The 12,844-nt window shown below is 42.5% G+C and overlaps 1 protein-coding gene across 2 annotated transcripts in view; it reads right to left on the bottom strand.

Annotated features, from left to right (window-relative positions):
- FCAR (Fc fragment of IgA receptor) overlaps positions 1 to 11,347 on the bottom strand; it is an 18,099-nt gene extending 6,752 nt beyond the window's left edge. Inside the window, exons 1-6 of one of the 2 annotated variants that reach the window (XM_039244203.1) lie at positions 11,270 to 11,347; positions 10,841 to 10,876; positions 7,191 to 7,475; positions 5,090 to 5,377; positions 2,704 to 2,915; positions 1,098 to 1,547 (exon numbers count right to left, since the gene is read on the bottom strand). In XM_039244203.1, coding sequence (XP_039100134.1) covers positions 1,521 to 1,547; positions 2,704 to 2,915; positions 5,090 to 5,377; positions 7,191 to 7,475; positions 10,841 to 10,876; positions 11,270 to 11,303 — 882 coding nt within the window. In that variant the 5' untranslated portion in view covers positions 11,304 to 11,347 and the 3' untranslated portion in view covers positions 1,098 to 1,520. Of the gene's footprint in view, positions 1 to 1,097; positions 1,548 to 2,703; positions 2,916 to 5,089; positions 5,378 to 7,190; positions 7,476 to 10,840; positions 10,877 to 11,269 lie in introns of those variants that run through there. The other variant, XM_039244202.1, reaches the window with a different exon arrangement.
- Between the last annotated feature and the right edge of the window lie 1,497 nt (positions 11,348 to 12,844).

The following is a 12,844-nucleotide window of genomic DNA, read 5'->3' as shown; positions in this document are numbered from 1 at the left end:
GCCTGGAGCCTGTTTCAGTCTGTGACTCCCTCTCTCTCTGACCCTCCCCTGCTCATGCTGTCTCTATCTCTCTCCTAGAAATAAATAAAACATTAAAAAAAAAAAAAAAGAGTAAGCAACACCGAGGATGTTACCAACAATTTATTAACTTTTTTTGAGAATTGGAAAAAAAAAACCACCTTTATTGCCATATAACTCACATAACATACAATTTACCCTTTAAAGTATATAATTCGGGGTACCTGGGTGGCCCAGTTGGTTAAGTGGTCAACTTCGGCTCAGGTCATGATCTCACAGTTTGTGGGTTCGAGCCCCGTATCGGACTCTGTGCTGAAAGCTCAGAGCCTGGAGCTTGCTTCCGATTCTGTGTCTCCCTCTCTCTCTGCCCCTTCCCCACTCCTGGTTTCTCTCTCTCTCTCTCTCTCTTTCTCTCTCAAGATTAAATATTAAAAAATAAAGTGTATAACTTAATGGTTTTTAGTATATTCACAGAATTGCTTAACAATTACCATGATCTAATTTTAGAATTTTTTTTACCACCAGGAAAGGAAACCCAATGCCTGAGGGCAGTCAATGCTTATTAGCCACTCACTCTCCCAGACAGTGAGCAATCTGCTTTCAGTCTAAGCAATCTACTTTCCTAAGCAATCTACTTTCAGCCTCCTTAGACCACAATGAACTTTTTACAAATCGTAGCAAAATACACAGAACAAAATTTTACCATTTTAAATATTTTTAAAAGTTTTTTTATTGTAGTAAAAAATACAAAAGTGAAATTCACCGTCTGCATCAAATATAAGTGTGCAGTTCAGTAGTGTGCAATAGGTTTAATTTTTAAGTAATCTTGGGGCACCTGGGTGGCTCAGTCGGTTAAGTGTCCAACTTTGGCTCAGGTCATGATCTCATGGTTCATGGGTTCGAGCCCCGCGTTGGGCTCTGTGCTAACAGCCAGCTCAGAGCCTGGAGCCTGTTTCAGATTATCTCCCTCTCTTTCTGACCCTCCCCTGCTCACGCTGTCTCTCTCTCTCGCTCTCAGAAATAAATAAAACATTAATTTAAAAAAAAAATTTAAGTAATCTCTGCACCCAACATGGGGCTCAAACTCACAACCCTGAGATCAAGAGTTGCACACTCCACTGGCTGAGCCAGCCAGGCGCCCTTCAAATCATATCATTTCTAAGCCTCTGTTTGTTCATGTGACACATGGATTGAATAAAATAAAATTCACAGGGCTGCAGTATGCGCCTATAAAAGAAATGACTAGCACAAAGCCCAACATAGAGGTGAAGGTGATGGAGTATTAAGTCCCCATACTCTTTGCCCCAGGCCAAGCCTTCCACTTAACCTAAATCAACCCAATATATGAACTATCAAAAGTGAATGCACTCACCATTCAGTGCCTGGAATAAAAAAGGCAAAGCAGAATTTACTTTTACTCCGTTAAGGGAGACTTATGCTGGCTAGACATGATGCCTCAGTCTCTGAGCAGAGCTTACAGGGTTTTTGGGAAATGTGGATTCTCAGGGCCTCTTGTGAATTGGCATCATCTGTAAAAGATGTTTATTTAAAGGAGACTTTTGATTGGTTGTCACTCACAGGTGCTTACTGAAGTAAATCTGTTTCTGATTGGCTGACATTTAGAAACAAGGAGTTGATTGGTTGAATCACCAGGGCATTTTTCACTGTGAGCGGTCACTGATGATGGGTGAAAAACTGGTTCTGGTGGCTCTTTGTCATCATGGCTACCAGACAACATAGTCTTTTTCTAGGAAGGATCTTTTCATTCCCAGGTTCACAGTATGATTTTCCACACTAGACCCCGGCGTGGACAAAACCAAGTATGTGAAGCTAATCTTATCCCTCTGTGGAATCAAATCCCATTACATGTCACAGGTCCAAATCCTGGCTCTGAGATAAAATCTCTGATTAGCTTTCCTCTGAAGCTGTGGCACTTCCTCATGGTTTTATCTGGCCCAATATCTAACATGTCCTTCATCAACTTATTTATTTATAACCCAAATAAATATTTCCAATAGTTTATGTTTTGCATATCTCATGATAGATACTACAAAGAGATAGTTCAATAGAGTAAGCAGCTCAAAGTGCTGAGATAATCCAGCGGAGATGCTTGTTGGGGCTGTTTTCATAAGTCTATGCATTGGAGGCATGAGACATCCTGAAATGTTAGTTTCATAAGAACAGGAGAGTCTTTTTTATATATGTAATACACAAATGTCAGTGTAGGGAAAACTAGAAGCACTCATGTCATAGGATATATGGTATGTTGAATGGACAGTATTAATAATTAATTGGTGATATTAATAATTAATGGCATTCTAAGTGTTAAGGTCTTACCCAGGAGGATGTGAAGGTACCTGGTTTGGCTGATAAATTCAAGACAGATTGAAATCATGAGCCAAACTTTCTGTTGAGGCTGGAAAAAAACAGCCAGGACTAAGAACTAGGAATACTTTGATTTTTATCATAGAAAATGGGTTAAGACAAGACTGTACCGAGGATTTTATCACCAACATCTAGAAAGGTAGTGTACAACCATATTAGATACATATAAGAAAACACCATGGGGTTGGTTTGAAAATGGATCCCAAATTGCTAGTGCCTCTTTCTCCCTTATGTTCTCCCAGTATCTCTGCAGGTCTCCACAGGTGCGGACTCGTTTCTATTTCAGTGACAGGTGTGTACCTGGTGGCTCTTAGGGCTTTGTCCAAAGGTCCAGTCTGTCTGACATTTGTGTTTACTCTGGCTCAGTTCAGGAAAATCTGGCCAGTCTTCCTTGTTTGGAACCCGATGGCTGTGCCAGTTTTCAACGACTATGGCCAAGAGACCCATTAGGACCAGTCCTGCTATGCCCATTCGGATCAAATTCTCCATTGTGTAATCTTGGTTCATTATATCTGTGGACATAATTCAAAGGAGATGAGCAATCATTGGCCATGTTCAATTTCATCCCAACCCAGAGCCCTGAAAAGGGAGCTCATTTCCCTATTTGTAGTTCCACTCAGACCCCCTCCTCAATGAGCTCATGCATTCATGAGTGCCATACTTAGTCTGTGAGCCTGGGTCCAAGGGGCATCTTGTGAACAGGAAAGGAAGTGATTATGGGGATGCTGTGTTTGCTCTTCGTTCCCTCTTCATGTAGCGATTTCCCTCAAAGTCTAGTGAAATTCTTGTAGTCAAATGCTCTGCTCCTGAGCTATATCCCCTACAATTACCCCAATGTCTATAGCAGCACTATCAACAATAGCCAAATTATGGAAAGAGTCTAAATGTCCATTGACTGGTGAATGGATAAGAAGATGTGGTATATATGTACAATGGAATATTACTCAGTGATCAAAAAGAATGAAATCTTGCTATTTGCAACAGTGTAGATCAAACCAGAGTGTATTATGCTAAGAGAAATGAATCTGTTGGAGAAAGGCAAATATCATATGATTTCACTCATATGTAGAATTTAAGAAACACAACAGATGAACATATAGGAAGGGAAGAAAAAATAAGATAAAAACAGAGAGGGAGGCAAACCATAAGAGACTCTTAGATACAGAAAACAACCTGAGGGTTGCTGGAGGGGAGTTGGGGCGTTGAGCTAAATGGGTGATGAGCATTAAGGAGAACTGTTGGTATGACCGGTGGGTGTCATATGTAAGTGATGAATCACTGGGTTCTTCTCCTGAAGTCAAGACTACACTGTATGTTAACTATCTTGAATTTAAATAAACCCAAAGCCCTGCAACACCTTCATGTATTCAGAATAGTACATTTTCTCTACACTTTCCTCACCCCACATAACAATTTGTGTTCCTCTTCCGTGCACGACAAAAGATATGATACAGTTGGTATCTGGGAAGTAGCAGGGAGAAAGTTTTCAGATAACTTTAGGTAAAATGTATCTACACTATTGTGTGACTGTTTGCTAGCCATTGCTGTTCTCTGAAACTTTAAAACATTTTCTTCATTTGTTATATGGACTTCATAGGCCTATGTTCCTCTCCAGGGATTAATAAAATACTGGGAGATTACAATGCTTAGAAATTGTAGTAACTCTCTCTTGTTAAAATACAGAAATCAGGGGCACCTGGATCGCTCAGTCAGTTAACTGTCTGACTTCAGCTCAGGTTATGATCTCACAGTTCATAAGTTCAAGCTGGTCATGGGGCTGTCAGAGCAGACCCTGCTTCAGATCCTTTCTGCCTCTCCCCCACACGTGATCTCTCTCTCTCTCTCTCTCTCTCAAAAATAGATAAACATTAAAAATACAGAAATTAATTTCAAATGGATTTGGAATTTCAAATTAGAAGATGATACAGGATAATACAAGAAGATAATACAAGATATTACAAGATAATATCATCCCATCACTGGGACATATGATTTTTAAAACAAGATAAGATGACTATCTACTGTAAAAAAAAAAAAAAGACTAATAAATTTGCTCCTCCTCCATCATGCCCAATTATCCATGCACTGTTAAAGGAAAAGAGCACTCTAGCCTGTATGATCTTACAGTGCCATGACTACTGTGTCTGCTCAGCTTGTAGAGTGATCGGACAAGGCAGTCACGCGAGGTGAATGCGGTCGCCTCACTCAGCAGTCGGCGGTTACTTTCTTTTGCTGTAACTTGTCTTATCTTGCTGAGCTGAGTGATGCAAACACTATAATAATGGGGGTTGTGCTAGAGTTTCTAGCCAATCACTCAGAGCGGAGTCTAGTACTGAAGGTTAGTTTAAGGGTTCCCAGATGCAAGTAAGCATGTGAAAAAAGAGAAGCGGGCCAGTCTAAGGTGGTGTCTGGGATCTATGTCTCAACAACACCCCTTAACATGATTCTGAAAGTTGGCCTCTCCGTTCTTAACAGACCACATGTTTTTAAAGGGCACTGTCTGCAGAACTCAAGAGAGGATGTGGAGGTTGAGTGGGGTATGGATGGAAGTCTTTTTCTCTTCTCAGTCCTTTGATTAATGGCCCTCTACTACCCCACTGTTTTTTTCTCAGTGCACCTTTCCATATTCCTGTCTAATGCTAAGGCCCCAAGGAGGAGGACTCAGGGCTGACTGGGGTTCACTTACCTGTGACCACAAGCCCCAGGGCATCACTGGGGGCTGACCACACGTAAGGGCTGCCACTGTACCAGCCATAGCACCTGTAGTTCCCTGAGAAGCTGTGGTTCACTGGGCCTAGAGTAAAGTTGCCTTGGTGTACCCCACTTTGGTGCTGTGGTGCGGTGGCTCCTCCTTCTTTGATCAGTGAAAATCTATCAAGTAAGATGTGTGTTGAGCTGCACTGCAGGGAAATATTATCTCCCAGTATCAACACCATGCCTTGGTCCGCTGAGAGGGAGGGTTTGTCATACAAGCCTTAAAGAAAAGACGGTGGGAAATTAGCAAGATTTTTCATCCTTTTCCTTTTGTCCCCAACACTCAAGTTGGGTCTTCCTAAAGGAAGGTAAGATGCCGATATTCCCTGATCCAAAGGAATGGGAGCTGGGAACTTCCCATTTTACTACCCCAGGATATGTACTCTGTCCCAAATTATTGCAGACAGGGCTGAGCATATGAGCAGCCTGTGGGGCTTGGGTGAGATACCATCTTCAAGAGATAGAGATCTTGTTTCTAAAGTCACAAGACCCACATGATTCTGTTCCCAATTACAACGTGTGGGGCTTTCCCCCACACCACAAGAAATTCTGAGACACCCACTGGGCCTCCCATAATTGAACTTAATTCTGACATTATCTCCCTGGAGATGACGTCAGGTCTCACAGGTTAAGAGCTCAGTCCTATGAGGCCACACCCCACTTCAGATGCCAATCACAAGCCTTTGTTGTCACCTGTGCTTCTGGCTGAATGGCTATAAATCAAAAGTTCCCAGAACTCCTTCCTTGGGCTCACTTAATTTGCTAGAATGGCTTATAGGACTCAGGAGCTCAATTTACTCACTAGATCACTGGTTTATCATAAAGGATGAAATCAGGGACAGCCAAATGGTAGAGATGCATAAGGCCAGGTGCCATATCCTGGTTCTGCTCTACCAATAGGTTCTGCACCAATAGGGAATCTCTCCTTTTGGGTTCTTATGGAGGCTTCATTACATAGGCATGATTGACTCTTTGACCATTGGTTATTGATTCAATGTCCAGCCCCCTCCCCTCCCCAGAGGTAGTCTCAGAGAAGTGGTAGAAAGGGGTTTGTTAGGAATATCAAAACATTTTTGTCATTCATGTCACTCAGGAAATTCCAAGGGACTCAGGAACTCCGTGGCAGGAACAGGAACTAAGACCAAATATATAGTTCTTAACTATAAATCACATTGTCGCAAGCCACATGTCAAGGAAACGGGCAGATAGTATCCAAAGAGTTTGAGGAGCCATGTCAAGGGCAGAGAGAGGCGACATTATGTAAAAGAATGTCAGCAAGTAGAAAGACCTAGAAATTCAGGGTGAACTCTTCTAGAAAAAAGACGCTTCTAGAAGCATAGGGTCAAGCCACCCTGAAGACAAAGGGCTTAAAACCAAGGGCTGGACTTATTCAGGGAGCATAGAGAGCATAGCTACCTCCCCTTCCTCAGGTCCAGGCTGCATATAGTGATTTCTTTCCGTATGGAAAGTATTGGGAGATAAACCTGCATATGCTACCTCAGCCAGGTGCTCAATCTCAGCATCAACAGTCATATTCATTTGCATGGTATGTACCCTCACCATGATGTGGTGAAAATGGCACTGTGCTTCTGTGGTCTCCCTCACAGTTACCCCAGGACCCCTATCTTAAAACACCAGACAACTTCCAATAGTGGGGCATTCTACAAAACACCTGACCAACACTTCTCAAAACTTCGATATCCAAGAGGAACCTAAGCAGACATGACAAATACATGCAGTGTGGGATAGGATCCTGGGACAGATGAAGGACACTGGGTAAAAGCTAAGGAAATCTAAATAAACTGTGGACTTCAGCACATGCTAAGTTATCCATATTGGTTTATTAATAGGGAGAAAAGTACCATACTAATGGAAGATGTTAACATCAGGGGAGAGTGGGTGACAGATACAGGAATGCTCTGTCCTATCTTCTCAACTTTTATGTTAAACCCAAACTGTTCTAAAAGTAAAGTCTTTGAAAGAATAGGAAAGAACGAACATCTGAGGGCTGGAGACACTGGATGTGTCCTCACCTGTCACCACCAGCTCCAGGACTTTACTGTGCTCCGATAATTTGTACTCTTTCCTATATCGGCATCGATAACGCCCTGCAGTCTTGGTGTTCATGTGGCTAATGAGGAATTCAGCCTTCTCCTGAAATCCCAATTTCCTCTCCACCACCTCAAATGTGGAGTTTCTCAGGATTTCCAGTTGGTACAAGTAAGACTCAGGAGTCCCACAACACAGGATCTTCACGGACTCATTCCAGGGAATTATAGAACCAGGCGTGGCAGATATAATAGGAACGTAAAAATCCCCTAGAAGAAAATAGAGCCCAAACTCAGGTGGCTCGCCATCGAGAAACCATAGTGCTTTTCTTCTCTGTGGGGGAAATGCAAATAAATTAAGGTGTGAAAGACCTAAGATTCCTTCCTTTTTAAAATCTTTTTTTTTGGTATATTCTAATTGTAGTAAAATATACATAACATAAAATTCACCATTTCAACAATTTAAAAATATATTTTCTTTATTTTAGAGAAAGTGAGAGAGAATGCAAGTGGGGCAGAGGGGCGGAGGGAGAGAATCCCAAGGAGACTCCAGGCTGAGCATGGACCCAGGGCTCAGTCCCACACCCTGGGATCATGACTTGAGCTAAGGTCGAGTCAACTGCTCAATGCATTGAACCACCCAAGTGCCCCTCGACCATTTTTTAAGTGTACAGTTCATTGGCATTAATTACATTCATCATACTGCACAACCATGACCTCTATTTTCAGAATTTTTTTCATGACTCCAAACAGAAACTATTAAGCAATAACTCCCCTTTCCCTCCTTCCTTAGCCACCAATAGCATCTGATCTACTTCCTGTCTATAAATTTGGCTATTCAAGGTACCCCGTATCAAATATTTGTCTTTTCTTGTCTGGTGTATTTCACTTAGCATAGTATTTTCAAGGTTCATGCATGTTGTAGCACATGTCAGAATACCCTTCTTTTTAATGGCCAAATAACATTCCCTTGTATGTGTAGACCACGTTTTGATTAGCCATTCATGCCAATGGAAATTTGGGTTGTTTCTATCTTTGGCTATTGTGAATAATGCTGCTCTAAATATTGGTGTACAAATATTTGTTCGAGTTCCTGCTTTCAATTCCTTTGGTTGTATACGTAGGAGAGGAACTGCTAGATCATATGATAATTCTATGTTTAGCCTTTTGAGAAACCGAACTCCTTCCTTTACATGTTTATTTTCTTTTTGAGATGAGATTCACATAACATACAATTAACCATTTTTTAAAGTGTATGATTCAGTGGCATTTGGTGCATTCACAATGTTGTCCAATCATCACCTCTATCTTTTTTGCATTTTTATTACTCCAAAGGAGATCCTGTATACACCAAGAAGTCACTCCCTACTCTACCATCTCACAGCCCTTAGCAACCACTAGTCTGCCAAAGTCTGTTTGGTGTTGTGTTGCCATGGGAACCCTCAGGAACAATGCCAAACCTGTTGATTCCTTTATCAAGGTGTGTCATCTCTTTTAGACCTGATAGTTCTGTGCTCAACTGCAGCTCTGTGAGGGGGGATAGACAGGGAATTTGCCATTCTCATGAGGATTGCTGTCAAGGAAGACCAACTTGCTACAGGTGGCTGTGGGAGGTGTTGACTGTATTTACCAAAAATAAATTCCTTTTAATAGTATTCACTCACCAATACCTCCATGCTTTTGTTTTTCCAAAATAGATGAAGAGATAATGGGTATGTCCACTAATGCTGCTACAGTGTTTGTTTAAAATAATGACCTAAACCAGTGGTTCTCAACAGAAAGCAATTTTGCCTCCCAGGGGACAATTTGGTAATGCCTGGGGACATTTTCGGTTGCCACATGGGGTCAGGAGGCACTGTTGACATCTACTGGGTAAAGGCCAGGGATCTTACAATGCATAGGACCCGCATCCAAACCAAGGGTTATCTGCTCCCAAATGTCAATAAGACTAAACTTGGGAAACTCTCACCTACACAACATGGTTAAGACCTTTAGGGGGATGATAATGTGAGAAATATCAGATACTATTTTTAAAAATAGGCAAGGAGAACTTAACTGAGGAACAAGGGGGAGAAGAAGGGGGGAAATGGTGGGGGAAAGGGAGAGAGGCAAACGATGAGAGATTCTTGAATGCTGACAAAAACTGAGGACTGATGGATGTGGGGGGGTGGGGGGATGGGCATGGAGGAGGGCACTTGTGGGGATGAGCACTTGGTGTTATGTGGAAACTAATTTGACAATAAACTACTTGTAAAAAAAAATAGGCAAGGATAGGGGGACCAGGGTGGCTCAGCTGGTTGAGCATCTGACTTTGGCTCAGGTCATGATCTTGCAGTCTGAGTTTGAGCCCCATGTCAGGCTCTGTGCTGAAAGCTCAGAGCCTGGAGCCTGCTTCAGATTTTGTGTCTCTCTCTCTCTCTGCCCCTCTCCCATCCATGCTCTGTCTCTCTCTTAAAAATAAACATTAAAATAATAGCCAAGTATATAACCGCAGGTCATGACACACAGTCATGTGTGTATAGAGACATAGATTTTGGAAATCTGATAACAGATGTGAGGTCTCAGCTGATACATGCAGATAAGTACTCTAGGCAATGTGAACAGGCAGGTTGGGAGCATTGTGGATCAAATGAACAACAGGAGAAGGTCTTGGATAATAAAGTGCAAATAAGTATGGGACAAACTAAAACAAGGTCAGAATGAGTAAGGAGCAGAGACTCACTGGTAGAATGAAAGATGGGCTTGGGATAGCAGAAGCAGCCCGGCAGGCAGCAGCCATGGGAGCCCCAGCCATGGCCACATCAATAGATTTATCTGACATTAGACCCCTGATGGGTTCAACAAGGGTGATAAACGTATATGTGTTTTTTCTAATGTTTTTATTTATTTCTGAGAGAGAGAGAGAGAGAGAACGTGAGCTGGGGAGGGTCAGAGAGAGAGGGAGACACAGAATCTGAAGCAGGCTCCAGGCTCTGAGCTGTCAGCACAGAGCCCGACGCAGGGCTCAAACCCACAAACTGTGAGATCATGACCTGAGCAGAAGTCGGGCCCTTAACCGACTGAGCTCCCCAGGCACCCCACGTATTTGTGTTTTAAACACACAAGTAATTCAGGCTACAGTCTTTAGAAGGAGCTGGAAGAGAAAAGACATAGATAGACATGGAATTCCATCCACTAGGAGAGGCCAAGGCAGTAGCTGAGATGACTGAATGTACAGTTGTAACTGAGGGTTACTTGGTACCAGTACACAGACTGCACAGGAGGGCAGGACTAAGGCAACATCTTGCTGAGTGAAGCAAAGTGTATATAGTGGAGAGAGAATCAGGTTGTGAAAACAAGTAGGTCTGACATGGGGACAAATATTGGACAATCGTCGATGACTCTCAACTTCCTCACCCTTGCAGTTGTGGACATTCAGTGAAATACATGTCTTTGGTATGTGACAGACAGCTGCAGGGAAGCAAACACTAAACCCAGGGCTAAGTATGATGCGTTTGAGGGTCTGGAGAGGGAAGCACAGCAGAGATGGCTCATATGGGGAATACAATTGGAATTCATTTGGGCTTTTGACTGTCCTTCTAACCCTTCTATTCCAAGGTAGAAGGTGTCTGGGAAAGATTTGGGGGAATGCTTACCTTCTTGTGCCCAAATCTTCTGGCTCAGACAGAGCACTGGAAGAAAGATTCACAAAATATCAGTTTTCTGGTTTCAACAGTAGTCCTTGTTTCAATTCATCCTGACTAATGACATGCAGGGTGTCATTCCCCCCCCCATAAAGGAGAGCTTTCAGACTCATCTTTTAGTTTTATCTCCTAGATTCCAGGCCCCAAGGCTCTCATATATAGGAACTCTGGACCCATGACATGGGTTGAACAGACCCCACAAGCCACTTGTGCTTGGGCAGACACAGTTACAGATATCTGGGCAAAGGCCAACTTTCCACTAAAGAGCTCAGAATCTCCTTGGCAGCCACTAAAGTCACCAAGTCCTCATAGTAAGAGAGACACGGGCTGTTTCAGGACTCCCCATCTTCCCCCCTGACCCAGTTGCATTTCAGGACTCACCAAGACAGAGAAGGATGGTGTGTCTGTGGGCCATGATTCTGTCACAACCTCAGCCCAGTTAGTTTCTTGTTGGGGAATATTAGCAGAATGACAGACCTCACAAGACAGTAAGATAGATGAGTAGGAAGTATGAGGTCAGAGTCCCATGTCAGAGAATTGCTACATCTATTGCCTCACAAGTAATGGTTTCTTCCTAAAGAACTTAGTCCTGGATAGCTTTTGGGTGGGGCCTGAGGGGAGACTAATTGTTCTGTTTTAGTTTCCAGTGAGAAGTGAGTGTATTCCTCGACCAATGTCTAATGGGGCTCGAATCCTTATTCGAACCAGATCTCACATCCAAATGGAAGGCCATGGGGCAGAATGTAAGATGGTGCCATACAGACAGAGGTTCTTCTCCACTGGACCATTGGTCAACAGCCATGTGGCCTTGCCTGCCATGGACCCATGAACCCTCTCTGGAATTCAGGGATTGAGTATATCTACTTAGGCTTGATTGGCGAGACAGCATCCTCTTACACTGGGGATTTTCTCAATGCCAGCATGTAGAGGAATCTTCTCAGGAGCTATTCATCATTATTGAAGAAAGAAACTCCTATACCTATACCTATACCTATACCTATACCTATACCTATACCTATACCTATACCTATCTGTATATCCATATCTCTACCTATCTGTATATCTAGATACAGATCATGGGATAGATAGATAGTTAGATGTTTAGCTATAGACTCCTGGCATCACAAATTCTTCAAGGATGGGAAGCCAAATATTCCAAATCAAATTATCTACCATTTACACTTCATTTTCACTGTAATACATCACTCTTGCCTTTCAATACACCAAGTGTCCTGGGCCTCTCCCATCTTTTGGAAGGTGCCACTGACAGATTTTTAAAATAGTGAAAATGAGTCTTTAAGAGAAATGACTGTGCCAAAGATACTGCAGCTAAGAAGACGCAAAGCAAAATCTAAATGCTAAACATCCAAAAAAATATCCATCTCTGAAGCATGTTTGGACCCTTCAGGGGAGATGCTAGGATTATTTGGTCACTTCATTCCAGAACGAGATGAACATGACAAACACATTATATTCCAATAATAGAAAGACGGTGAATTTGCTTGTTTGTAGTAACATAGTGACAGAAGTCAGAACTTACTCTTTTTTTTTTTTAATATTTTTATTTATTTCTAGGAGAGAGAGAGAGACAGCATGAGCAGGGGAGGGTCAGAGAGAGAGGGAGATACAGACTCTGAAATAGGCTCCAAGCTCTGAGCTGGCGGTCAGCACAGAGCCAGACGCGGGGCTCGAACTCACGAACCGTGAGATCATGACCTAAGCGAAAGTCGGACGCTTAACCGACTAAGCCACCCAGGCGCCCCAGAAGTCAGAACTTACTCTTGAGGGAAATGTGGACTTGAAACGAGATGAGGGATCCATTTTGATAAATGGCAAAATCTGCTTTTCTTAGTATATTCTGATACGTGGAATATTTTATATTCTACATCAGAGTATACATGGAAGTGTTACTATATATATCGCTGTAAAAACTGAGTTCATCTCAGGGTATAACAT

Source organism: Hyaena hyaena, unplaced genomic scaffold (assembly GCF_003009895.1).
Source record: "Hyaena hyaena isolate Hyena2069 unplaced genomic scaffold, ASM300989v1 scaffold_235, whole genome shotgun sequence".
NCBI lineage: Eukaryota > Metazoa > Chordata > Mammalia > Carnivora > Hyaenidae > Hyaena > Hyaena hyaena.
This window is presented reverse-complemented; position numbering and strand designations above follow the sequence as displayed.